At 50.2% G+C, this 24,070-nt stretch overlaps 1 protein-coding gene across 3 annotated transcripts; it reads right to left on the reverse strand.

Moving 5' to 3' along the window:
- Positions 1 to 493: 493 nt before the first annotated feature.
- On the reverse strand, positions 494 to 22,608 carry MMP28 (matrix metallopeptidase 28). 3 transcript variants are annotated; one of them, XM_019732593.2, is made up of 8 exons: positions 22,259 to 22,608; positions 12,371 to 12,450; positions 11,958 to 12,145; positions 6,593 to 6,817; positions 4,343 to 4,588; positions 2,847 to 2,996; positions 2,364 to 2,531; positions 494 to 1,508 (listed from the first exon to the last, which is right to left on the reverse strand). In XM_019732593.2, exons 1-8 carry the CDS (start codon positions 22,367 to 22,369, stop codon positions 1,114 to 1,116), a joined length of 1,563 nt encoding a protein of 520 aa, XP_019588152.2. In that variant the 5' UTR covers positions 22,370 to 22,608; the 3' UTR covers positions 494 to 1,113. The 3 variants fall into 3 exon arrangements, with proteins under 3 accessions (XP_019588152.2, XP_074175556.1, XP_019588153.2); XM_019732594.2 differs by having other exon boundaries at positions 1,155 to 1,374; XM_074319455.1 differs by lacking the exon at positions 2,847 to 2,996.
- Positions 22,609 to 24,070: the final 1,462 nt, after the last annotated feature.

Here is a 24,070-nt window from a genome sequence, read left to right on the forward strand (position 1 = left end):
AAGGAGGCCCTGGCAGATGTGGAGGGAGGAGAACCAGATGCTGAACCGCTGCGCCGAGCTGAGGCAGAAGACAGGGCGGCTGGGGCGGCTGGTTCCTTCTGCAGGAATCCTAGCTATTCTTGGCCAAGCAGGACGAGCTCCTGGAATGCTGCGTGTGTGGCCCGGAGAATGGGGCCACTGTGAGTGAGCACAAGTCCTGCCCCCAGCCTGCAGAGCCCCCCGCCCCCCGCGTGCAGCAGTGCAGACCTCCAGAGATGCCCCTGCCCACTCCCTGCCACATGTGGTTCTCCATCTGGCCTGGAGGGATGAAGGGGGGCAAGGACATTTTGCTTTTTGAGGGGAGGCCCCTTCTCCCTAATACAACTACACACACACACACACACACACACACACACACACACACAGCCTGCTGGTTCTGGCTTGGCCAGTAGAATATGGTCTCATCTTCCACAGCACCCATGCCCGCTTATTCTCACTGGAAACCATTCCAAGGAAGGCTGATTTGTGCCCCCTGGATCACCACTGGAGACAGCTCTTTATTCCAGCCTCCCACAAAAAGCCAGGGCCCAGCAGGCCTGCATCGGTTTCCCTCTTGCTCTGGGTCTCAATCCCCCTCAGGGCCTCTGAGGTTGGAGACCCTCGTACCAGCCTATTCAGGCTTCCTGAGGTGGAGCCTCTGATTAAATATGACACAATTCTCCTCCAAAGACTGAGCCAGGAGGTCCTGAGGGTAAGGCAACGGTCTTGCAAAGTGGTCCCAACCTCTCCATTGAGATTTGCACGGTCCCTGGTTGCCCAGTGCTTCCGCCTTACAGACAAGAACCGCACCTTTAGTGGAAGAAAACATCCCCAAGGCTTGGGGAGGAACAAGTCCTTTGGGAAAAGGTCTGGGACCCTTTCTGGCTTCTCCTTGGATTGATCCCAGCCCCACCTCCATGTCGTGGGGGGGGGACAGCAGAGACAATGCCATGTTCTCCAGGGAACAAACGCAAACTTCTGTTCTGGGTCTTCAGCAGGGAGGCAGAGAGGCTTCCAAGACAGTTTCTGCCCCTGGGGCAGGCGATACATGTTGACCATGAGGCACCAACAGTTCACTAAGAGGTGGTGGTGCCTTCAGAACAGGGCGCCCCCTGAGTTGGCATGCCAGCAGCCCATCCAGGGCAGCTCTGCCGCCCAGCGGCCCGAGGCAGTCACCTGCAGTTTGGCCTGGTCAAGGCGCCAGTAGCGGTCATCTCTGAAGAAGATGACGGAGCCGTCGGGTCGGGGCAGGGCGCCACTGACCTCTTCAGGGATACCCCCCCAGTCCTGTAGGCCTCGGGGGTAGTAGGGCTCCACCTGCAGTCCCTCTCGGGCCAGCACGTAGTAGCGGGCACCCTTGAAGAGGGCAAGGCGGCTCAGAGGAGGGAAGAAGAGGGCCGCATCAGGGTGGCGGGGCAGCCCCCCTGCCCGGCACAGCTGTGGCGAGCCCCACACTGGCTTGGGGCCCCGAAACCTCCAGCATCGACTCCCTGTGGGGCATTGGAAGAGCCAGGGTGAGCTGGCAGCTCTCGCCCTTTGGTCCTCCACCCCACCTGTCCCCCATATTCCTACTACCCCTTGTGTTGGAGCCCAAGTTGGTTACTATTCGTGATAATCCAAATGGGTCCTCCTAATGCTTCAACAGTACGGGAAGTGTTGTGGCCTAAACTTCCAGCAGGTGTCAGCAGAGGGCAGAGAGCGCGGAAGGAGCTACCCTGGCCTAGGTAGCCGGGTCCCCTCCCTGGTTGAGGATTGGACTCTAGGGAAGGCCAGGGCCTTTCTTCACTATCATTACTACCAATGGTTTTAGGAGGACAGGGAATTTTGCTTTGTTCACAACTGTATCCCAACACTTCCAACCGTGTCTAGTGCATAGAAGGCACTCAATATTTGTTGAATCAATGAATGAATGAACACTCTTTACTGAAATAATATACTGCACACTCCTCAGACATCATGTTCTTTTTACCCAACAAACCTGAGACTGTTTTCCCCATTCAAGAATTTCAAGCTCCAAGAGTTAAGTGACATGCCCAAATCCACACAGCCAGGATTCCAAGGAAGGTACACTTTCTGCTGAATGCAGAGCTCAGAAATTGTCCTCTGCTTCCCTCTAGAGTCTTCTCTGAAACTGCCCCACCCTCTCTGTCTAGCACAATCTTGACACCTCCCCCCTGACCACCACCACCTCCCCAATCCACCACTGACTGAAAGACTCTCCTGGTCGAGTTTCCTGAGCCCACAGGTTTGGATTGGAATTGAGGTGCCTCCTCCTGTTTTGACCTTTGGGCAGGACACCTTCCCTCTCTAGGTCTCAATTTTCTCATCTGCCCCAGGGCTGGTACCTTTGAAGAAATAGAAGTCTCCATCCTCCAATGACACTGCGGCAGCCTCAATGTGGGGGGGCAGCCCTGCCCACCTTTCCTGCACTGGACGGGGATCTGAGACATTGCCATCAGCTGCCACCTCCCAGAAATGGCTCCCTTGGAAAATGTACAGTCGCTGTTGCCCATCTGCCCAGAGAAACAAGAGAGTTGAGCAGTGACCATCAGCTTCCTGCTTTCCTTCCAGAGAAGGTGCGTTCCTTGAACCCAGCTTCCCAAACTGATGAGAGAGGGTGTAGCGTGCACAGTTGGGGCAGAGGGGGAAGTGCACAAGAGGAAGCAGCGTGTTGCTTGGCATGGGCTTGCTACCCAGAATGCTTGCGGCACGGGAATTCTGGATTTTGTAATCCATCCCCCCCCCACCTTGTACTCCAGCTCTGGAGATCCCTGAAGATGTGGGGGAGGAGGGAAGAAGGAAGCGAGGCACGGATAGGATCCTCTTACCTACAGTGATGGCATCGAAGGAAGAGTGGCAATATTTAGGACCTTGGGGTTCGGAGTCCTTCCCCTGAGGTCTGTGGGGGTCCCAGGCCTCAAAGTCAGTGAACAGCTTTCCCGGGAGCTGGATGGCCACAGAACCCCCCTGGGGCTTCCCTTCATGGGGAAGGAGAGGGAGAGAATGCACACGGGTTGGGGGTGTGTGTTGAGGGCTCAAGACCTACCCCTTGGTTCCTTTAATCACTATCTGATATGAGGGGTGTGAGGGGGGGTAAGAACTGTCCTTGGCTATTGGTGTTAACCATAGCACTGAACTCAGACGCCCTCTCTCCTATCAGTCTGGGAAAGAGGAACCTACTGAGATAAAATTGGAGTGGGGGTCCAAACAAGGGTCTGGAACTAAGAAGTGCAGAGATCCTCTTCTCTGAGTCTTGGACAAAGCAGATGGCATGAAGGCAGAGTTCAGGGGCCCAGGCTGTGATAATTACAGTACTTATAATAATTACATTGTTACACTTCACTTATGAGAGTGAGGCAGAGTCCAACAAGCTTAGAATTTGGCACCAGTTCCTGAATCCTGGTCTGTTACTTCCTAGCTGTATAATCTTGGACAAGTTGCCTAACTTCTCTGATCCCCGTTCTCCTCATCTATGGACAAAGATACTTACCTCATGGTTATGTTGCATGTTAATTGCCTGGCCCATGGTAGACACTCATAAGATAGCAGCTGTTATTACATTTGTGTAGATTTCTTAGGCTACAAAGCATGTCATACCCACGAGTACAACAGCCCTGTGAGGTAATCAGGGCCTCAATTATTATCCATTTCCTCAGAAGGAATAACTAACTGAAGGCTCTCAGAAGGGAAATGCTTTGCCCAAGAGCAATTACTAATGAGGAATGGAAAGGAGACTGGAACTCAGAGCTCCTGGCCCTGCCCACCACACCACCCTCTCTGAGGGCGACAGCCCTGCGGTCCAGGCAGGTCCCTGGGTGGCCAAGTCATTCTGGGAGAGAAGACCTTGTCTGAATCCACCACCAGTCAGAGGCCCAGGCTTAGGGGGAAAGTGGGCATCAGTGTCATGGATGGGGGAGGTTGGAGGATAGACCATAGCTGGGAGCAGGAATGAGGAGGGCTCTGGGATCTGGGATGGGGAAGAGATGGGACTTGGGACTGGGTCTGGGTGATGCGGCAGACCCAGTAAAAGGAACTGCCAAGGTCAGAGGTTGGGCGAGAATCAGGAATTGGAACGCAAAGGAGGACTGCGCAGGAATTGGTTGGGATTGATAGACGGCAGGCATGTGGGACAAGAGCCAGAGGTTTTTCAGATTTGAAGGGAGGCTGAGGCTTCAAGATTTGGAAGGACTGGTGACAGGGGGAGGCCAGATTCCTGCGCTTAGGTTGGGGGATCCAATTTGAGGAGTCGGTACCTAAGCACTGCAGGGCAAGGAGGGCCTGGAGGCAAGGGTGGGACCCCTGGTGGGCACAGCCGGGGGCTTACCATACAGGCTCTGCACGGCCAGCACGTCGTCCCAGCTCAGAAGCGCGTCGCGGCCCAGCCTCTTGTAGTAGGGCGCCATGAGCGCGCGCGGCGCGGGCGAGTGGGTAAGGCCGAGCGTGTGGCCGATCTCGTGCGCTAGCACCACGAACAGGTTGCGCCCGCGGCGGCGGCTGAGGGACCAGTGCTCATCTCGGTCGAAGTGCGCTTCGCCTCGGCGGGGAAGGAAGGCGTGCGCCAGGGCGCCCCCTGCAGGCGTCGCAGAGGGTCAGCAGGAACTACCGCCCGCCACGCCCCCAAGTTCCCACCGCCCCGGGGAACAATTGCCATTGGGGGGGGTGTGGCTGTTGTCTGCTGAATAATTTCCCTCCTAATTAAATCCGGCAGAAGCTGAAGTGTGGAGCAGTGAACATATGACTAGGCCGTGGGGTATGGACGCTAAGAGGCAGCGTGATGTACATACAGCACTGGGCCAAACTGCCTGGGTTCCAACCCTGTTTTCACCATTTACTAACCATGTGGCCTTGGGCAAGTAGCCTCACCCCTCTGTGTCTTAGCTTCCTGATCTGAAAACGGGGGTGATGATGAGGTTCTTCCTCACAGGGTTGTTCTGAGGATTAAAAAGGGATGTGCGTCTCTGCGTATGTTACATATACTGCGTAGTGCCCAGCACATAATAAATGCTACACAGGACTGCTTTCCAGAAAGATCTAGGAGTCAGTATAATGGTTATTGACTCCCATTCTGGGTTACCCCAGAGTGCGGCATGATGGGACCTTCTGGGCCATTGGTAAAGTTGTTTCTTGATCTGGGTGCTGGTTGTATTTACGTATAGGTATATTTTCTTAAATAAAAAGTATATATATTCTTGTATTCTTGCTTTCCTCTGCCAGGCCCCTCTGTGGGTCTCTACCTCCCTGCTCGTAATAGGAGCAAACAGAGGGAGTTGGCCTGGATTCTCAAGCTTGTCTCCTGCCCCAGATAGAGCTTATCAGTTATATAGTTGCAAGGGCCTCACCTCTCACAATTCACTTTCTGCAGGGGCAGGGGTCAGCAAACTGCACTGTGATAATGTCAGCCTCAAGGACCCTGTTGAGGGTCCTTCCAGCATTGCCTTCTTCGAGCCCGGGCCAACTGGGACGGACAGAGGTCCACAGGCTGCCATTAAAGGAGAGCCTCGTGGGCCTGGAGAGTTGGCCAAGTGCAGGCGGAATGCTGGCCTCCTAATTTGAATGCGCTTTGAGCAATGTTAACCCTTTCCAGTCAACTCACAATAATCCTGGGAGACAGATGGGCAGGTTTTTGACTAAACTCCAAAAGAAAAAGCACCTGTCCCAAATCAGAGTCCTGACTCCCAGTCCAGCGCTGTCTTATCTACTAGACTCCACCTGGGTATGGACAGAAACATCTCGTGTAGACATCGTGGGTGAAGTGAGTTACATGCAAGCATGTGTGTCCTACATGTGGATTCTTGAAAAGCCTACGTGTCTTCCAGTCCTACCCTGGTCCCGGTAGCAGGGCCTGGACATGGGCTTTGCTCTGAGCAGGCTTGATGGAAAACAGGAGAGTGCAAGGGAGTGGGGTCCAAGTACCCAGGCCACACAAGGGCTTAAGTCCCACCTGAAGGGGTCTGATTAGGTTTCTTTCCTCCTCAGTGGAAAGGATTAGGATGCTAGAGAGCCTGCCTGCCTTCAGGGTCTGAAGGCCAGTATTGGGCAGAATGGGAGGAGAGCAATTTAAATGGCAGCCAGAGCCTTCAGTTTGGGGCTAAATAGGAGAACCGTCTGGGCTGTGGGTAGTGAAGCACTTCGGTGGTAGGAGGGATAGAATGCTCTTGCCCTATGGCAGTGACTATGGTAGTGGGTGAGGGGAGGGCAGGAGTAGGGTGGGGGTGGCAGCCTCTGGATGTTTTTAGGGCCTGGGTGTGGAGAACGTCCACTCCTGGAAAGCAAGAGAAGCACAGGCTTATCTAGAGGCAGGAGATGGATGACAGGACCTTAGAAGTTTCTCCCAGAGTTGATAACACTCTTTAGAGTTTGCAAAGCACTTTCCATGCAGAACCTCATCTGACCATCCCGCCAGCCCTGTGGCACATAATAAGGCAGGGTCACTGTTTCTATTCTATAGATGAGGGGACTGAAGCTGCAGCTTGGACGAGGCTACAGGGAGAGTGAATGCTCCATTGCCCTCCGCAGACTACCTCTCCTAGTTGGGTTCCCCTCCTGCCACAGGGGACAGAGGCTGTGTAAGCACCTGGGCCGTCAAAGGCGTTGCCCAGCCCATCATTGTGGTCCCCTTGGAAGAAGGTGAGGCGGATGTCAGCAGGGCCTGTGGCTGGGGCCTCCCAGAACTCTAGCGCCGAGACGTTGCTCCACAGCTGGAAGGCGGCACGCACAGCTCCCCGAACTGCCGGCTCAGGCAGGTGCTGGGGCCAGTTCACCAGGCGGTAGGAGAGGTGCTGCTTGTACCACTTGGTGCCTGCCACCCAGAGAGGCTGCATTAGTCATACCTGCTGCAGAACCTATGGGGAGTTCCTGGGGGGGCACATATATATATGATGGAGGGATAGGCCTTCCCCTAGGGAGCCCCTGATCTGGTGGGGAAGACAGCCCTTGCCTTGGGAAGCCCCTCCATTTGGTTGGGGTGACACTGCTCTTAGACAGATAGCACTACCCTTGTCCTGGAGAGTCCCCAGTCTAGTGGCTTGGCCTGAGGAAGTCCCAGGATGATGGGGGAGATGTAGCCTTTACCCAGGAAAAGCTCCCAACCTGAAGAACCCTCTGGCCTGGGGTCTTCTTCCCTACAGACTGGGCTGAGCCTGAAAACCACTCCGCACTTCTTGCTGGCAGCAAATCCCGGCCCTTTCCCACAGGGGTCACAGACACGACTGCCCCTCATTCCTTCTTCCTCTGCACCCTTCACACACTCCTGCTGCCTCCCTTTCCAGTGGCTGGGGCCTGCGCTGACAAGCAACCACAAGACCCATTTAGTCCAGGTCCTTCCCTGACCATTTGCCCTCCCCCTCACTTCCTCAGGGACTCTGGAGAGTTCTGAGGTGAAAACAAAATAAGAACAAAGGGTGTGTTTTGTCACTGACTGAGAGAAATTTTTCCATCTCCACTTAGTTAAGTGTTTCTATTCCTTTGTCCAAAACTGCAATTCCTCCCCGAGGCCCGAGAGGCAGGCCTCTTGCTGGAGCCCCAGGACAGCTAGTCTGGGTCCAGGTGCAGCTCACCACACACCCAGGACCAGGGTGTATAGAAGACCCATATTCTGAGTTTTTCATGGGCCAATGCTGAGCTCTGCAAGCTGAGATTGTAACCCCAAGTGGAAGTCTCACAGCTCGATCTCAGTTTCGGATCTCAGCTTCCCAAATGGACCTAATCCCTGGGGCATGGGTGACAAGTAGGCTGGGCAGGCCTGGCTGTGCTAGGAGACCAGGCTAGTGGGCACAGCTCCCTCTCCCCTTGGTGGGGCAGCTGAAGATTCAGGCCTCCTGCCCCTTTGTCCTGGGGAAGTCTTTGCCTGAACCAGGAAGGGGGCGTGAAGTCGTGGAAGTCTCCGTATCCAACCTGGTCTCTACTACCTTGGGGAAATTGAGGCCAGGGGAAGGGACCTCCCCAGGTCACACACTGAGTGAGGAGGAGCACAGGCCCTGACACCTAATTCAGTGCACTTTCCATTATACCACACAGATAAACAGGCACATTTGCTAAGACTCAAGTCTTAAAAATTCACCTAAACATCGCGTCTTTGGGTCAAAGCAGGGGCTCTGCGCGAGCTAAAATTCTCCAGATGGAAGGGAGAGGCTTAGAGAGCAGAGGAGCGGAGTGCCCGTTCCCTCCCCCATCCCCCGTGGAAGTGCCTCTTCCACCCCTGAGCAAAGCTCCATTCAAGGCAATGCTGCCTCCTCAGGCCTGTTTGGCCTGGCAGCCACCCAACCCCTCCCAGTCAGTGACCAACCCTCCGGGAGGGAAGAGGGAAAGATTCTAAGGGAGGGAAGGCCTGGCGTCCAGAGGCGCCGGTAACAATTCTAGTGCATTGTAAGTCTTCACTGGACACTGGGCTGGCGGGTGCTGGGCTCTTCCATACCCCACTATGGGTAACTGACTCCCAACTCCCAGACCCCCCCCACCCCACGCCCCAACCTTCAAGCTTCTAGAAAACTATAAAGCAGGTCCTTCTGCATCTTTGCAGCTAGGGCACCCCTCCCTCCAAGGGCAGGAAACAGGGAGGGTGGGCAATTCTCTCACTCTAGGTAGCCAGTGAAGGTGATACTTCACAGGATAAAAATCTTCTGTGAAACTGTGTGTGTGTGTGTGTGTGTGTGTGTGTGTGTGTGTGTGTACACGCTTAGGGAGGATAGAGAAGACAACTAGGAATAGGAATGATGAGAAAATGACTAATTTTCCTTGGAAAGGGAGCAGGGTGGCGGGTCGTCGTTGGTGTGCCTGCCAGACAGGAAGGAAGTGCTGGCAGGCAGCCTGAGCCCTCTCCCCTGTTTTTTTTCCCCCCAAACTTGTGTCCTTGGAGTAGGCTGGCCACTTCAGGCCCCATCCCAAACTCCTGGCCAGGGAGGCCTGGTTTCCACGGTGAGCTCCAGGCCATATTAGCACCTTGTACTGTTCCTTCCCCTCCCACCCACCTCCCTCCCAACACACACACACCCTTGCTCCACAATCCAAAAGGGAAGAGAAAAGAAAAAGGAGATACTGGAAAGAGAGCTAGATTCCTTGCTTGGGGAGGACCCTGGCTGGAGTCCAGACTCCCAATGGGCAAAGGTACTGTGGAAAGAACAAGGGTTAGAATCTCAGTACCTCTACTTCCAACCTTACATAACAAATTATGAAATCCTGCCAAGCCTCAGTTTCCTCCTTTGCAAAAAGGGGTTGATAAGACAGCAATGGGAAGCTGCTTGGCTTGTGCTGGGTGCTCTAAGCACCCATACCTTTCTTCCTTTCCACCCCATTTCCAACACCCCCCACACGCACACCCCATGTTCCCCATTCCCAGCAGCTCTGTGAAGGAGCAGTGGGGCTTAAACATCAGCCCTGCAGGGACAGAGGGGAGGGCGCTCAGAACAAGGTTGCCAGATTTAACAATTCAGGATACAGAATGCCTAGTTAAATTGGAATCTCAGGTAAACAATAGATAGTGTTTTTAGTATGAGTATGTAAAAACAAAACAATTATTTGTTGTTCATCTGAAATTCAGGTTTAACTGGGAATCCTTTACTTCAGCTGGCAAACCTGCTCTGGAGGCAGCTTCAGCAGCACAGCATTCAACCCACATAGTGGAAAGTCACTGGCCTAGAAATCCACATCATTTTTTAAGCACCTACCCGTATTCTGGGGGGGTTATCCACATCTGCAATCTCCCTTAATCCTCCCAATGACAAGAAGGCGTGGCTAACACTCAGGCTCTGTGGCCCTGAGAAAGTTGCCTAAGCCCTTTGTCCATCAGTTTGCCCATCTGTAAATGAGGATAAAAATGGTACCTATCTCATAGGGTCGTTACGGGATTAAATGAGTTAACCCATTTGGAAGCATGCTTGGCACATCATAAACGCTCAGCGTGATAGCTGTTATTATTACATTTTCTTTCCTAAGGCATAGGAAATGCCCAGTGCCTGCCAGACTCATAGCTTCTTTCTAGGGAATGTCTTCCCACCCAGGAAGTGAAGGAAGTAAAGCTGCTATGGATCATTTGTGACCAAGAGGGGAATTCTCTGTCTAACCTGGCCACTGCTGTCTGGACCAGGGGTCAGTGTCAGACAGTGAAATGGGGCTAGGTTGGTGGGGTGAGGCCACCTGCCTGGGAGGTACCTCAGCCCAAATCTCTGTCCAAAAGTGATGCTCCAAACTGGGCAGAGACAACCACTCTCTCAGATTCTCCCCTGGGGCATGAGAGGATGAGATGCTGCCAGAAGGAAGCATCCTGAGTGCTCAGGTCAGGGGAGGCATCATCTCAATTCTCTGTGGGACCACCTCTAGCCTGGATGTGCCTGCCACTGTTGAGTCTGCGTCTGGGGTTGCACCATTTCCCACTGAATTCCCATAAGCCCCTTCCCCTCGGGAATCAGAGTCCATCTCTCCTTTGCAATCCAAAGGGGCCTGTCTAGGGTGAGGAAACAGAGCAAAGTGACAGCTCAGGTTGCACAGTTGAACCCAGTTCCCTGGTTCCGGGGACACTGCCCTTCCTGCTCTGCCACGGTCTCCTGTGCTCATGCTGCTCTTCTCTTCTACTGTGTTTCCCCGAAAATAAGACAGGGTCTTATATTAATTTTTGCTCCAAAAGACGCATTAAGGCTTATGTTCAGGGGATGTCATCCTGAAAAATCATGTTAGGGATTATTTTCTGGTTAGGTCTTATTTTCAGGGAAATATGGTACCTGCCCTCTCCTCTGCTGCCCGGAAACATAGCATTCAGTATTGGGGACCCAGAGTGGCTGGTCATATAGACACAGCAGAATCGGACTGGCGAACACCTGGAAACAGCCATTCTCCAACGGTGGAGAAGAAATGCCCACAATTTTCCTTGGAATTAGCTAAGAAATGAAAATAAACCATGTGCCTTCTGTCCTGTTCATTATGGTTATCGTTGGTAAACGTAGTTAAAGCAAATTCCAAGAGGCAATAGCCCTTATAGTAAAATTAATTCTAGGTGAAAACCTGATTAAACCAGCCCAGCTTGTCGGAAATCGTGAAAACTTCAAAAATTGATCCCAGAAAATTAGATTTAGTAAAAACAGTCAAGATGTTAAAATCATACGCAGCAAAACTTGTCATTGATGAAGACTTAACAGGAGAACAAAATCTTTATATATCTTAGATCTGTAGTATTTGACCCTGGAAAATTGGATTTGGTCAAAGAAGGAGAAAGAGGAGGAAGCGGAGAAGGGAAGAGAAAAACCAGAACTATAAAAGGAAAATCAGAACAGCAGGATCTGTAGTGTGTAAAATGTGCTATGATGGAATGTTCAGAACAGGCAAATCCGTAGAGACAGAAAGTAGATTAGTGGTTGCCAGAAGCTGGGGGGAAGGGGGTTGGGGAGTGACTGCTAAGGGGCATGGGGTGTCTGTTTCGAAGTGAGGAAAATAATTCTGGAATTGGATTGTGGTGATCATTGCACAATTTTGCGAATAGACCAAAAGCCACCGGATTTACTTTAAATGGGTAAATTGTATGGTATGTGAATTGCGTTTCGATACAGCTGTTAAAAATGTGCTGTGGACAAACTAAAACTAATCGATGAAGCATATCTTTGTTGAATAAGTCTTATGCAAAAGAATCAATTCTAATGAAAATAACTTCAGTAAAATATAAAGGAAAAAATGTTGGCAACAGTTTAACCGCCCTGCATAGCAAATTGATCCAGGAATTAAGCGGGCTTGATGGGGTTTTCTCTGGAAAATACTCACACAATGAAAATTCATCAGTGTAGGTATAATTCTGATTTAAGTGTCTGTATTTACAACATGGTCCTCAAGTACCAGAGGTCCTATTTGCCCACTGGGCTCCCCTCCTTGCCCTAGTCTGAGGCTGAACTGTTTTTTCTGGCCATGGGGCTTCAGGACGGTGGTGCATCCCAGCCTAGCTAGATTTTCACCGTGCTCACCTTGCTTTGTAAAGCGTCTCTTGCGCCTCATTTTGGCCTGCTGTCCAGCAAACAGGGCACTGACCCTCTCCGTCCAGGCTGCCTGACTATCAGTATCTGCCAGCCCGCAGCGGGGCCGTGTCATCTGACGAAGGGTGGCGGGGTCCAGCATGCCACTGATGGGCAGATGGGACACCCACTGGAACTCCCTGTCAGGAGGAACTGAGATCAAGGACCACGAAGGGAGGGTGGGTGGTGGGGGGAGAGGGCAGGGAGACTTCCTGGAGACAGCAGGAGGCTGGGGCTGGGGAGAGAGGAAGCAATGGAACGTGGCCTCCTGGACACATGTGGGAGGACAGCCTTCTAGAAGAAGGGAAGAAGGGACCCAAACATATATCCCAGAGCCCCCAAGTTCTCCATGTCCCTCATCCTACCTGATGGCATTGCTGAATTGTGTGGACGTGGGAGCTTTGGGGACCTGCTCACTGAGATATCCATACTTCTCCAGAAATGCCTGGGGGAGAGAGGAACATCAGCTTTTCCCATTGGGTGGCATCCTTTCCCCTCCCTTGGTCTCCAAGCATCCATGGCACATACATCATGCCTGGTTTCACCCCTTGTTCCAACAGGGTCTGTGAGCTATATAGCAGGAAGAGTCCTGGGATCAAAGTCAGAAGGACGTGGACTCAGTCCCAGGCCACCCATGACTAGCTGGATGGTCTTGGGCGAAGCGCTCAGTATCTCTGAACCTTAGCTTCCTTATTTCTAAAACTGGCCAGGCAGTCCCTACGCGAGGTATCTCATGGCATTGCCAGGAAGCTAGACTTATGCGCTCTGGAGTCAGGCTGGCCTGTGTTTGAAGACCACTTAGCAAGCTACTTCTCTAAACCACCGGTTTCTCATCTGTAACATGGGCTTAGAAATAGTACCTACTTTACAGGTTTGTGTGTGTGTGAGAATTAATCACAATAGTGAATATAAAGTACTTAGCATAGCGCCTGTCATCTCGTAGGGGCTCCATACAGAGTAACTATTATAATATGTATTATGTAAATATGCCTTAACTCTGCGCCCCACGCATCTCACCTCTCCAGGAAGTTTCCTAGTGGTGATCTAGAGTTGAGCTGATCACCTACGGCTCTGCCATGCATGAATTGGGAATTACTTATGTAATTCTGGCTTCTTCCTAAACAATTAATTCTCCTCTCACAAAATACAGATGTATATTTAAGGCTCAAGAACAACAGACGCACTTACTCTCAACCCCAGGGTTTGTATAAAAGCTTAACTCTTCACAAAAGCACTTTTTGAATTTGAAACCTGCAACTTCCCCCTTTCATCCATTCATTCGTTAATTCAGGTACCTTGCCAGGTGCAATGGTCAACAAGACACCCCTAAAGGAGCCTATTTGGATAGAGACAGACAATAAAAGCACAGATAACAAATAAAGGAGAGAGTCCTGGAGCGATAAAGACAAGAAACCAGATGATGTGATTAAGAATAATTTAGAGAGAAACTTTACATCAGGAGGTCAGAGAAGGACGCTCTGAAGAGCTGATAATTGATCTGAGTTCTAAACAGTGAGAAGAAACTAGCCAATACAGGGAGGTGGGAAAGGCCGGTCAATGCAGAGGCCGCAGCAAATGCAAAAACCCTGAGCTAGAAATGATGTGTGTGTTTAAGGAGCAGAAGAAGGAAGGCTGGAGCTCAGTGAATGAGAAGCAGCAGGGCATGTGAGGACGTCGGAGAGAGGAGCCTGGGTGAGACAAGTGACTTTTATTTTCCTCTTTATGATGGATTAATCGTGAGAAATGAAAGGGAGGAATCCAGAATGACTCCTAAACTTTTGCCTTGGAGGGTGATGCCATTTACGGTATGAGGAAGCCCGAGGGAGGAACAGACGCGGGTAGTGGGATTAAGATGAACTGAATAATGTTAAGTGACACTGGCTGTAAGCTCCTGGAGCTCAGAGAAGCTGGAATCTTTCAGCACGTAGATGATGTGAAGCTGAGGCTTGGGATGAGATTCCCCGGGGAAATTAGTATAACCTCCCACCGTCCAGACACCTTTGACTTACTTCCTGCCCTCACATATCTGGAAGCTGCTCTCTCAGCAACCAAGTTCTTGGAAGCCAGTGGAGAGAAGCGTGTGACTCATTGTCCACACCAGTCACCGGTCTTACCCTGAAGGGGAAACAATGTACTTGGCTCCATTTGCCCTTCTCACTGATAAAGCCCCATAAACGGATTCTTTAGAATGTTACCTCAGCTGCTTAATTCTCATACAGACACACACTGTCTCTTAATTTTGACCCTTCCTTGTTGTGTTTCCTATGCAGAAATAATTTCTGTCTTCCTTGTTCTCTTACTCACTTTTCTTTGCTGTATGTCTTAAATCAACTCCAATCATAGCTTCTGCCTTGAGGAAAAGGCACAAAATGGGAATGAAACTAGACACGGAGCCAGGATGGGCAAGCCCCTAAGCCTTTGCAAGTATCCAGCTTCCTCTTTGGGCATTTCACTGTATCCATCTTTTGTGACCTCCACGTCCTCTTCTCAATAAAGCCACTTTCCTTAAGGAACCTTTATTTTAGACAACAGAACTTTCCACCTCCATTTTATTGTTTTCCTGCACTAATTTATTAGGATCTCAGCACTACTGTTTTCTTTTTTCTCTGCATATGTACACTATTTGGGGAGACATAATGGAGTTCCAGTGGCTTAATCTGGAAGACAGTTTACTGTTCAATATAGTGTGACATCATGGAATAGCCACCAGGCTTGGAATCCAGAATCTATTCCCGACCTTGATTCTGCTGAGTAGCGGAGGACAAATACTTAACTTCTCTGAGCCTCCATTTCCTTGCCCACAATGTGAGAACAAGAGTAACTCCACAGGATTCTCAGAAGGATTAAATGAAGCAATGCACATTTAGCGTAGTTTTTGGTACTTAATAAATGCTCAATAAACAGTGATCTAGTTGATTTACCTTAGAGGGAAAATTGACAACAGACTTTTGGAATTCAACCCACTTGTAAGATGGGAACTGCTTTCAATAGGCAGTTAACACCTCTGTTCTCAATTCAGGTGCTCTGTCCCAGAATTGCCTCACCCCAACCAGGTACCTGGCTCTTTTCTTTGCCTCTTCCCTTTCCCCTGGTGAGGATACAGATATTGGCTTTTCATGGGAAGCCAGAGAATTAATGTCTCCTTACAAGCAGTTTTGCTGAGTAACTTGGGAGAGACTGGGTCACAGGCCAACAGGCTGGCACTCCCTGTGCTCCGCCCCCCAAACCCACCCAGAACTTATCAGGTTGTTGGCTCGAGTTCTGGAACTATGAAGCCAAAATGGGAGGGAGGGGAAATTGACTAGCAGCGGCGTCTCCTGTTTCCTGGCTGGGCCTGTGCCTGGTGCTTTGGAAAAGAAAAGGTGGGGTGGAGGGCAGGATGGGGGTGGAGGTCTTTTCCATGGGTCCATCAGAGGGAAATCTTGGGCCTTTCTCCTGACTTGTCTCTGGGACGCTGTGGGTTGCCTAGCTGAACTCCTGGGGGGCAGTGAGCATGTGTTCAGGGCACCAGCCAAGATATACCAAAAGAATGAAAAAAAGAAATTTTAAGAATTTGACATTTTATATTTCCATAAAAGCCCTGAAGTGTTATCCTGGAGATTAGCAGGACTTAAGAACTCCCTTATACTTATTTTATGATTAACATACCTATATTTTAAAAAAATTTAATTACAAGGAAGAGTCCCCTTGATATCGTCAGTGCTGAGGGCTCTAAAGTCCTGTTGAGGGGGCAGACCCACGTCCCTGGTGAGGAGGAGGCAGGGTTGAGACACCCTTTGGTCTTGGAGCTGTCCCTAAGCCTCTTCTGTGAGTCCATTTGCTGTGCCTCAGTTTCCCCCTGCAAAGTGAAACACTCGTGTCTGCATCGGAGCAGGGGTGTGGCAGGGGACAGCATGGCAAAGGGATCCCAGGAAAAGACACAGGAGTGGGAGGTGGAGCTCTCGTTCTCATCCCAGCTCGACACTAATCACCTTGGAGGAGTCATTTCCCTTTCTGGCTGCAGTTTTCCTGGGGGCTTATGTCCTCTCAGGGATTCTCTGAGTTCCAACGTGGTCACCTCGTTCTCCTTCATGGAGATAGCACCCAGGCTGCTCCTCTCTGCCTTGCAAGTCAAGCACCAGCTTTTCTCTGTTCGCTGTTCTCCACCCATCCTCTCTCTTGGAGAGCCCAAGGCTTGCGCTGAGTGCAGAGGAAGCTGGAGGGCTGTGCCCCTTTGGTGATTCACCCTGCTCGGGCCTTAACCTGGTGCCAACTTGTCTCACCCACTTGGTCAGGGCTGGGGCTGCTTTCCTGGGAAGTCGCCTCTGAAAAGCCCTGGGAGTGGCTGTGGTGTTTGGGTAACATGAAAACAATTCTCCCTGGGACGTAGGAAGCTGAGTTGAAGCAGAACTCTGGGGGTTCTAGTCCTGTACCAGTCCTGACTTGTCGTTGGTGGGTGTGTAGGGCCCAGCCCACGTAATGTCTGAGGGAAAGAAAAATTCTGGCCATTTCTGAGTAGGGCAAGACTATAATAAGGTGTAGCAAAATGAATCCAGGTCTGAGTCAGGAACTCTGAGTCACTGGCCTGACAGGGCAAGAGCACTGGATTGAGTGTCTTGAGTTTTATCCCTCGTGCTGCTGCTAGCTGTGTGCCCTTAGGCAATTCCTGTGCCTCTCTGGGCCTCAGTTTCCTCTTCTGTGAAATGAGGGGGTTGGATTAGAGCTAAGCTCTATTCCAGGTCTGTCTGTTATTGTAGCCTTTCTTCTACAACTGATTACCTGTATGAACCATGACAAAGTTACTTAACTTCTCTGTGCCCAAAAGCATACTGCTTATGTTTCTTACAGGAGCACTGTAAAAATCCAGTAAGAGATGCTTTGGGAAAGCTTTATGATAATTTTCCCATTAAAAACATTATTTTTCCCTCTATGGTTACAAAGCTTTCTTGCTGGAAGTCTAGGAGGGGCAGTTCCCAGTCTCATATGCACAGACTGGCTGTGACACCCTCCATATCAAAGAATTGCAGCAGCAAAAGTGGAACCAGAAATTTAAAAATTGCAAAATGGCAAGCTGACGCAGAAACCATGATGCTTTCCCTGTGATTTAGTCCATCTCATATTGTGTTTCATTATAATTTCGTCTTCGCATAGTCACTACGTGACCGGTCTACCATCCAATACATCTTTTGCCTTAGTAGCCAAGTCAAGATGCAAGGGATGATAGCTGGAGTTCTGCCTTGTATATCCTATAAATAAAAATGCTTTCTGGTAATCAGGAGCAGTGAGTCCTTGACTACTGTAGAACTTTTAAGGGGATTAGATTTTTGAGCTTCACAATCACCTAGCAAAAACATAGGCAGGACAGGTGTTGTTATTCCCATTTTAAAGATGAGGAAAGTAAGTCTCAGGGGAGTGCACTATCCTTGTAAAGGGTCTTCGTGAGTGACAAAACCAATACTGGAATCCAAATCCTCTGACATCTATCCAGGATGTTTTATATCACATTTAAACAAGTGACTCAGAGGCTTTAAAATGGAAGGAGCAGGGGCCAAGCTGCTCTGTCCCCTGGGAGATGGCCCTCCAATAAGAAAGGCAAAACAGGGGATCTTTGTAGCTGGAGTCCTCCTGTCTCCTCTGCAAGTTGGTGCAGGGGCAGGACAGAAGGAAGAAGCTACTTAACTGGTGGGCTCAGTTTGCAATGGAGGCTGGGATCACACCTCCCATCACACCCCAAATCAGACTTCTGACAAGCCGCAGGTATTCAACAGGACTGAAGCATGTTCTTTCACAAAGACAAACATCTGCTGCCAGGAATTTTTGCTTTTGCTCTCTGGCCCCTGAGGTCCATCGCAGGCCTCGGGGCAGCGGGACCAGCTTGGCCCCTTTCCATTTGCCCTTCCCTCTGTCTGACTTCCTCTCTCTACTCCTCCTTTCCCTGTCCCCAGTCTCATATTCACAAAGTTCTGTCTGGGTGTAACCTAAATACCTCTTACTGTAACCCCTGCTCCTTTTTTCATTTTCCATCCTCAAGGAAGTCGGAAAACATTAGCTGGCCCGTCTCCATCCAGACCCTCTTGTACTTTTCCTAATGTCATAACCATGCTGTAGGAATCCATGGTCTTCGCTCGGCTTGTAGGGCTAAGTTTAAGGCATAAAATAATGCCCTAACCCAGGCTGGGAGAATTTCTTTTCTTTGTTCCTGCTTCCACCACCCAGCTTTTACTAGATTTCTTGGTTTTCACGCTGGCTTGACAACTCTTTTCCACCAACCCATGGTCCTTTGGGACCTTTCAGAGCCTCTTCTGCACTTCTATTCACTGAGTCACTGAGCTGAGCTCTTGGGAACGGCGTCCATACCCAGGCTTCTGAGTTTCTGACTCACAGAAAGTTAAATGAGTGGCTCTGGGGTATGAGAAACAGACACTGCATCTAGGGGTGGATACTCCACAGAACCTCCAGGGTCTCCCTAGAGAAACAAACTCCCCAGCTGCTGGTTGGACAGCACCCCAGGAGTAGCTGTGCAGATATGTGTAGCCCACTGAGTGGAATGGAAGTCCTGGACAGACTGCCTGGTGATTCTGAAGAAGGTCTGAGCAAAGCATGGTAGCTAGATCCCTTGGGATAGTCTGTGTTGCCTGAGGACAGGGTAGGGCCTGTCTGGGAATAGGAGGGGGGCCAGGATGGTGATGTCATTCATTAACTCTCAATTTTGCAACTCAGCAGTAGAGGCCCTTCCTACTCACTAGTGTGAGCAGCCCTGGTTTTCCCAAGGCCAACAATGGACTTGTTCATAATGCAGCTTTGTAAGCCATCAGTCTCCTCCCAGGCAAAGCCCACTCCGGAAAGCCTTCAACTTTATTACTTTGTGTGCACACAGGGGACACATACAGCCATGCACACAGGGCACAGGGATACACACAGCGACATGGGAGCACAGACACATCCAGACAGACACACTTGGACACACAGGCAGAGGAAATGTACACACACATAGTCACGTGCATGCAAACACATCAAAGCCAATAGAATCTTAGTGCTGGAGAGAAGCTTAAAAGTCACTTAAGAGATTTAACTCCCTTATTTTACAGAGGAAACTGCAGCCTGAAGTGAGGGGACTAGCTTAAGATCACACAGCTTGTTTTTATGATTTCTTTTCTTCTATGTCCTGAACTCTGACCTTTGCCCATGAGCTCAGCAGGACTGCTGTGCTTTGCTGGGGTCTAGCTCTCTGCACAGCAGTCAGGGAATTATCTGCACCCAAGCAAAGAGCGGGGGTGATCGTGGGTCTCATTTTGTGTGGTTCCCTTCTGTGGATGGTTGTATTTCCCTAAATGACCACACATCTATTCCCAGATTTTTCTTACTGTGTGACTTCAACATTCCTCCAGCCATTCGTGGGGTCCCCTTGATCTGAGGCTTGTGACTGCTCCAGCCAATGGAGTACAGCAGAAGTGATGCTATGCCACTTCCTAGTCTACCCTGTTTCCCAGAAAATAAGACCTAACTGGAAAATAAGCCCTAGCATGATTTTTCAGGATGACATCCACTGAACATAAGCCCTAATGCATTTTTTTGGAGCAAAAATTAATATAAGACCCAGTCTTATTTTCCGGGAAACATGGTAGGTCATAAAGAGAATACAACTCTCTCTCTCTTTCTCTCTCTCTCTGTCTCTCTCTCTGTCTCTCTCTCTCTGTCTCTCTCTCGCTCCATTCACCCTGGAGAACCAGCCACCATGTTCCGAGGCAGCCACTACTAGCCCACGTGAAGAGACCATGTGGATAAGCCCACATGGATAATTGAGGCCCCCAGCTGACAGCCAACATCAACTACCAGCTAGGTGAGTAAACAGCCTGCAGATGATTCCATATCCAGACGTTGTAGAGAAGAGACAAGCTGCCCTGATGTGCTCTGTTTGAAATTCTGATCCACAGTATCTATGAACATAGTAAATGGTTGTTTTACTTCACTAAGTTTCAGGGTAATTTGTAATACAGCCGTAGTAACTGCAATACCATCTCAGGAATTATAGCCCTGTACTGTCTCTTGTCCAATGCTGAAAATAGTTGCCTTAGTTATTTTGTCCTGTGTTGTTGGTTTAGGAGAGCTGGTCACCAAGCCAGGACTTTAATCTGAAGCTCTGTTCTCTGAGATAATGATGAAGATTCTAACAACACTAAGAGCAACTTTCTTTTATAGACTGCTTTTTCTGTACTAGGCACTGTGCTGAGCTTAATGAAACCACACAATAATCTTGTGAAATAGGCATTACTGACCCTCATTGTACAGAGAAAAAAACTCTGAGGTCTGTAGAGGTGAAATCCAAGATTTGTATACAGGTCTGTCGGATGCTAAAGCCCATGCAATTGACCTTCTACAGAAACACATCTAGACACACACACACACACACACACACACACACACACACTTTGCATATACAGAGGGAGCCAAAATGATGTATACATATTTTAAAAAAGGAAAACTGTATTAAAATTGTAATACTCAATATATACCAATAACAAAAGATGAATACAAGTCACGTTTGACTTCTGCAATTACAAGAGGTGCTCAAAGTGGTTACCATCAGCGTCCAGACACTGCTGATGATGGCGAACTACTGCTTGAGCAACGCTGACCAAAGTGTCCACTTGTATACAATTTTTTGGCACCCCGGTTCATGCTTATGTATTTACATGCAAAGGCATATAGAGGCACGTACACACCCATTACACATTTCCAGAGTTTTTGTATGCTTTTAAAATATTTATAGTTGTCAGAGTTAAAAATCTCCTTCCCCCAACTATGTTAGACTGAAAGAGCCTCAATTGGCTAAATATTTTATGTTTTCCAAGCACACCCCAAGATGAAATTCTCTCCATCTGGGGCCACCACAGGCATGGGCGCAGAGATATTATCTCTGTTCTCCTGCCAGGAATTGCCTGGGACCTGGACTCAGGAGGAGGTGTGGTGGGACCCTTAACAAAACGTGGCTTTGTAGATAGAAACTTTCTCCTGGGATCACGAGGACTTGCATTTGTTGTAATATTCTAAATTCAGAGAAACAAAGTGATTCTCGAATGTGCAAAAGCAGAGAGCATTGAACAAGAGACCAGTGCTTAGAAGGGGAGGGGGTGAGAAGAGAGGACCTCCTTGTTGAAGCAGGGTCATTCTCAGATATTCCAGAACAGGGATAGGAGCTGGTTGATTGATGGAAGGAAGAACGATTCAGAGAGGGCTCTCCTCGTTCTGTAGGTTTCCCAAATTCAGCCTCTTCTAGGAAAGGGAATTGGGAGGATGCTGAGAAGTTTTAGAGCAGGAATGATGCTCTGAGGGGAATAAGAGTCTCAGGGTAGACAGATGGGCTCAGTAATTGAGAATTAATTTGCAGCTCTTCTCTTTAGAACAGGGGAGACTCCAGTCCTATTCCTGAGAAGAGCTAAGAACACAGAGATGCTTCTTTGGGGAAGAAAGAAATGATACTCATGTAAAGTCACCTAAATCTAGAAAATAGATGCCCGAGTCCACCCCCACTCCTACCTCACAAGAAGTTCCCCCTTGTGCAACATACAGCAAGCGGTTGAGTCTGAAGGAGGAAAATGAAATGGGAAATCTTTAAGGTTCATCTCCACTTCCCTGTCCCCTCTTCTCAGGGTCACTCCAGAGCACTGTTTAGAGCTCCTTAGAAGCAAGTCTTGTTGTTGTTTTTTTTTTAGAAACAACTCTTGAGACTATGTATGTATATTACTCTCACCCATTTTATAGTTGAAGAAACTTGTTCTGAGCTTGGGACTGACTTGCCCCAGCTGGTTACCGGTGTCCCAGCCCAGTCTGTGGTGCCCTCTCCACCACGCCAATCTGGGAGCTCCACAGTGTCTGACACCCGGGGAGGGCTCGGGGCATCTGATGAATGAACTGCCAAGTCTCCCCAGCATAGGCGGTGAGGGGCACTGGCTCCGAGACAAACTGGGGTACAGGGACTCTCTCAACTCTTGCCTATCTGTCCCATCTCGTCGCTCCCTCCTTCCCCTGGCCGGGAAAATGAATGCAGATCCGCGTGACTGTGTGGTCCCAGCCCTGACTGGGGTGGGGTAGGGGAGGGGGTGGGGTAGAGAATGCTGCCCCAGGCTCTTTGTGTGCAAGTGTGAAGGGTGCAGAGCGCAGGGGGAGGGTAACGCAGATTGTCAGCTCAGATGGGACCAGCTGAGTGCCCTGACGGTAAAATTCTGGCCGGTGTTGAGCACGCGGACCTCCTCCTCCCCGCACACACCCCTTACCTCTGCCTCCCTGCGCAGCTCCTGGCCTACGCGCTCCGTGAGCTGGGCGTCTAGGCCGCCCCACAGCAGCAGCTGCAGGGCGCGCAGCAGGAGGCCGACACGCGCGGCCATCTCACCGCGGTCTCTGCGGCGAGCGCGGGGCAGTGGGGAGCTTCGGCGAACCGGTAAGCCGGCCCGCAGTCAGCAGTGCCTGGGTCTCCGCGGATGCTCCAGCCCTGTGCGTTCGGCGCCGAGAGGGAAGGTCCCAGGGGTTGGCCAGTGCCCCGGCTCCGCACGCTGGGCCGCTCCTCTGCAGCGTTTCGCTGGAAACCGGTCCAAGGTTTCCAGCTCGCACAGTGCCTGCACAGTGCCTGCACAGTGGGTCATCGGCCCCCGGACTTACAAGGCAGGGGAGGAAGGGAGGGAGGAGGGGGCGGGAGCCCAGCACTCCGGCCCCACCCACCCCGCTCCGCTGCCGGCCGCCGCCCTGCGGACCTGTACTCTGTTCTCTCTCCCGCCACCTCCAGTAGATCGTTTCTCTCCGGGGAGAGCGGGGGAGGTAGCGTCTTCTGGTGGTTGTAGCCACCTAAGACTTCTATAAGAGGGGTCCTGGCCTACCTGAGGGTCATTGATTGTTTCAACCCGGATAGCAGGGAGCGAGAACCTGGGCTATGAGACGAGCCCTGGGCTGGGATCAGAAGTGTTTGAGTTTGAGTTCCAGATCTGCTTCTTTGCTAGCCGTGTGAATCTTGCCTCAACTACCTGCTGGCTGAGTGGTCTTGGGCAAGTCACTCACTTTCTCTGAACCTATTTTTCTCATCAGTAACCGGGGATAATAAGAATACCAGTATCATGTCATGGAAGGGAGCATTTAGTGAGAGATTAATGCCTGTAAGTAACTCAGCACCGTGCCTGGCATCGTGAAGCACGCATTTAATAAATGCCAGCTGCAAACTTGGTGACTTTTGGCAAAGGATTTAACTACTTTGAGCGTCAGTTTCCTCAGCAATAAAATGAGAGCAAATGATATTTAGCTCCCAGCGTTGCGTGAAGATTAAAAGAGAAAATGATTGTAAAGTGCCTGGCTTTACGTAGTCAAGGTGGAATGAAATGATTTACGCGAAAGCCGTAGCTAAACTCACACTGAGCAAAAGTAAACTGTTTTCATTATCTGCCTTAGTAACTGCGCAGGTTGCTACAGTCTTCTAGTCTCAATCTGCTAATCGGTAAAATGCAAGTGGCCCAGTGATACCCACCTCCGGGGGTTGTTGTGTGGATTAGATGAGTTGATGTACGTAAAAGTAGTTTGGAATCTATAAAGTGCTAAACAAATGTAATGCAGTGTTCTTAGCCTCAGGGCCTCAGAAGGTTTAGTAGCACACAGAAGGTTTTTGCATTGTTTAGAAGGTTTCACTCTGGTGGAGGAATTTTTAAAAGTCTCTTCTTTGATTAGTCAGCCTTCTTAGAAACGGGCGTTCCCCTGTGGGTGGAGTAATTTGAATAGGCCCCACCCACCTCCCAGCAAACCAATGAAAAGGGGTCACTCATCCTGGGCGAACCAATTAGAAACAGACGCTCCTCTGGCAGACCAATGAGAAAAACACACACGTTTCAATGGCATATCTTTGTGCCAGGACTCCGCTGGGGACATAAGAGTGGAGGATGGATTTCTTTGCCCATTCATGCCCCCTCTCTGTGGGTGCCCTTGTGCACATTTGTAAAGAGTGGATACCCCTGAAACGGAGCCCCAGAGATTGTGGAGAGGGCCTGGGCCTTACCTTCAGAGAGATTTCAGTCCGCTGGGGCAGATTGAAACGAAGTTTCTCAGCTAAG

Source organism: Rhinolophus sinicus, linkage group LG15 (genome assembly GCF_036562045.2).
Source record: "Rhinolophus sinicus isolate RSC01 linkage group LG15, ASM3656204v1, whole genome shotgun sequence".
Lineage (NCBI taxonomy): Eukaryota > Metazoa > Chordata > Mammalia > Chiroptera > Rhinolophidae > Rhinolophus > Rhinolophus sinicus.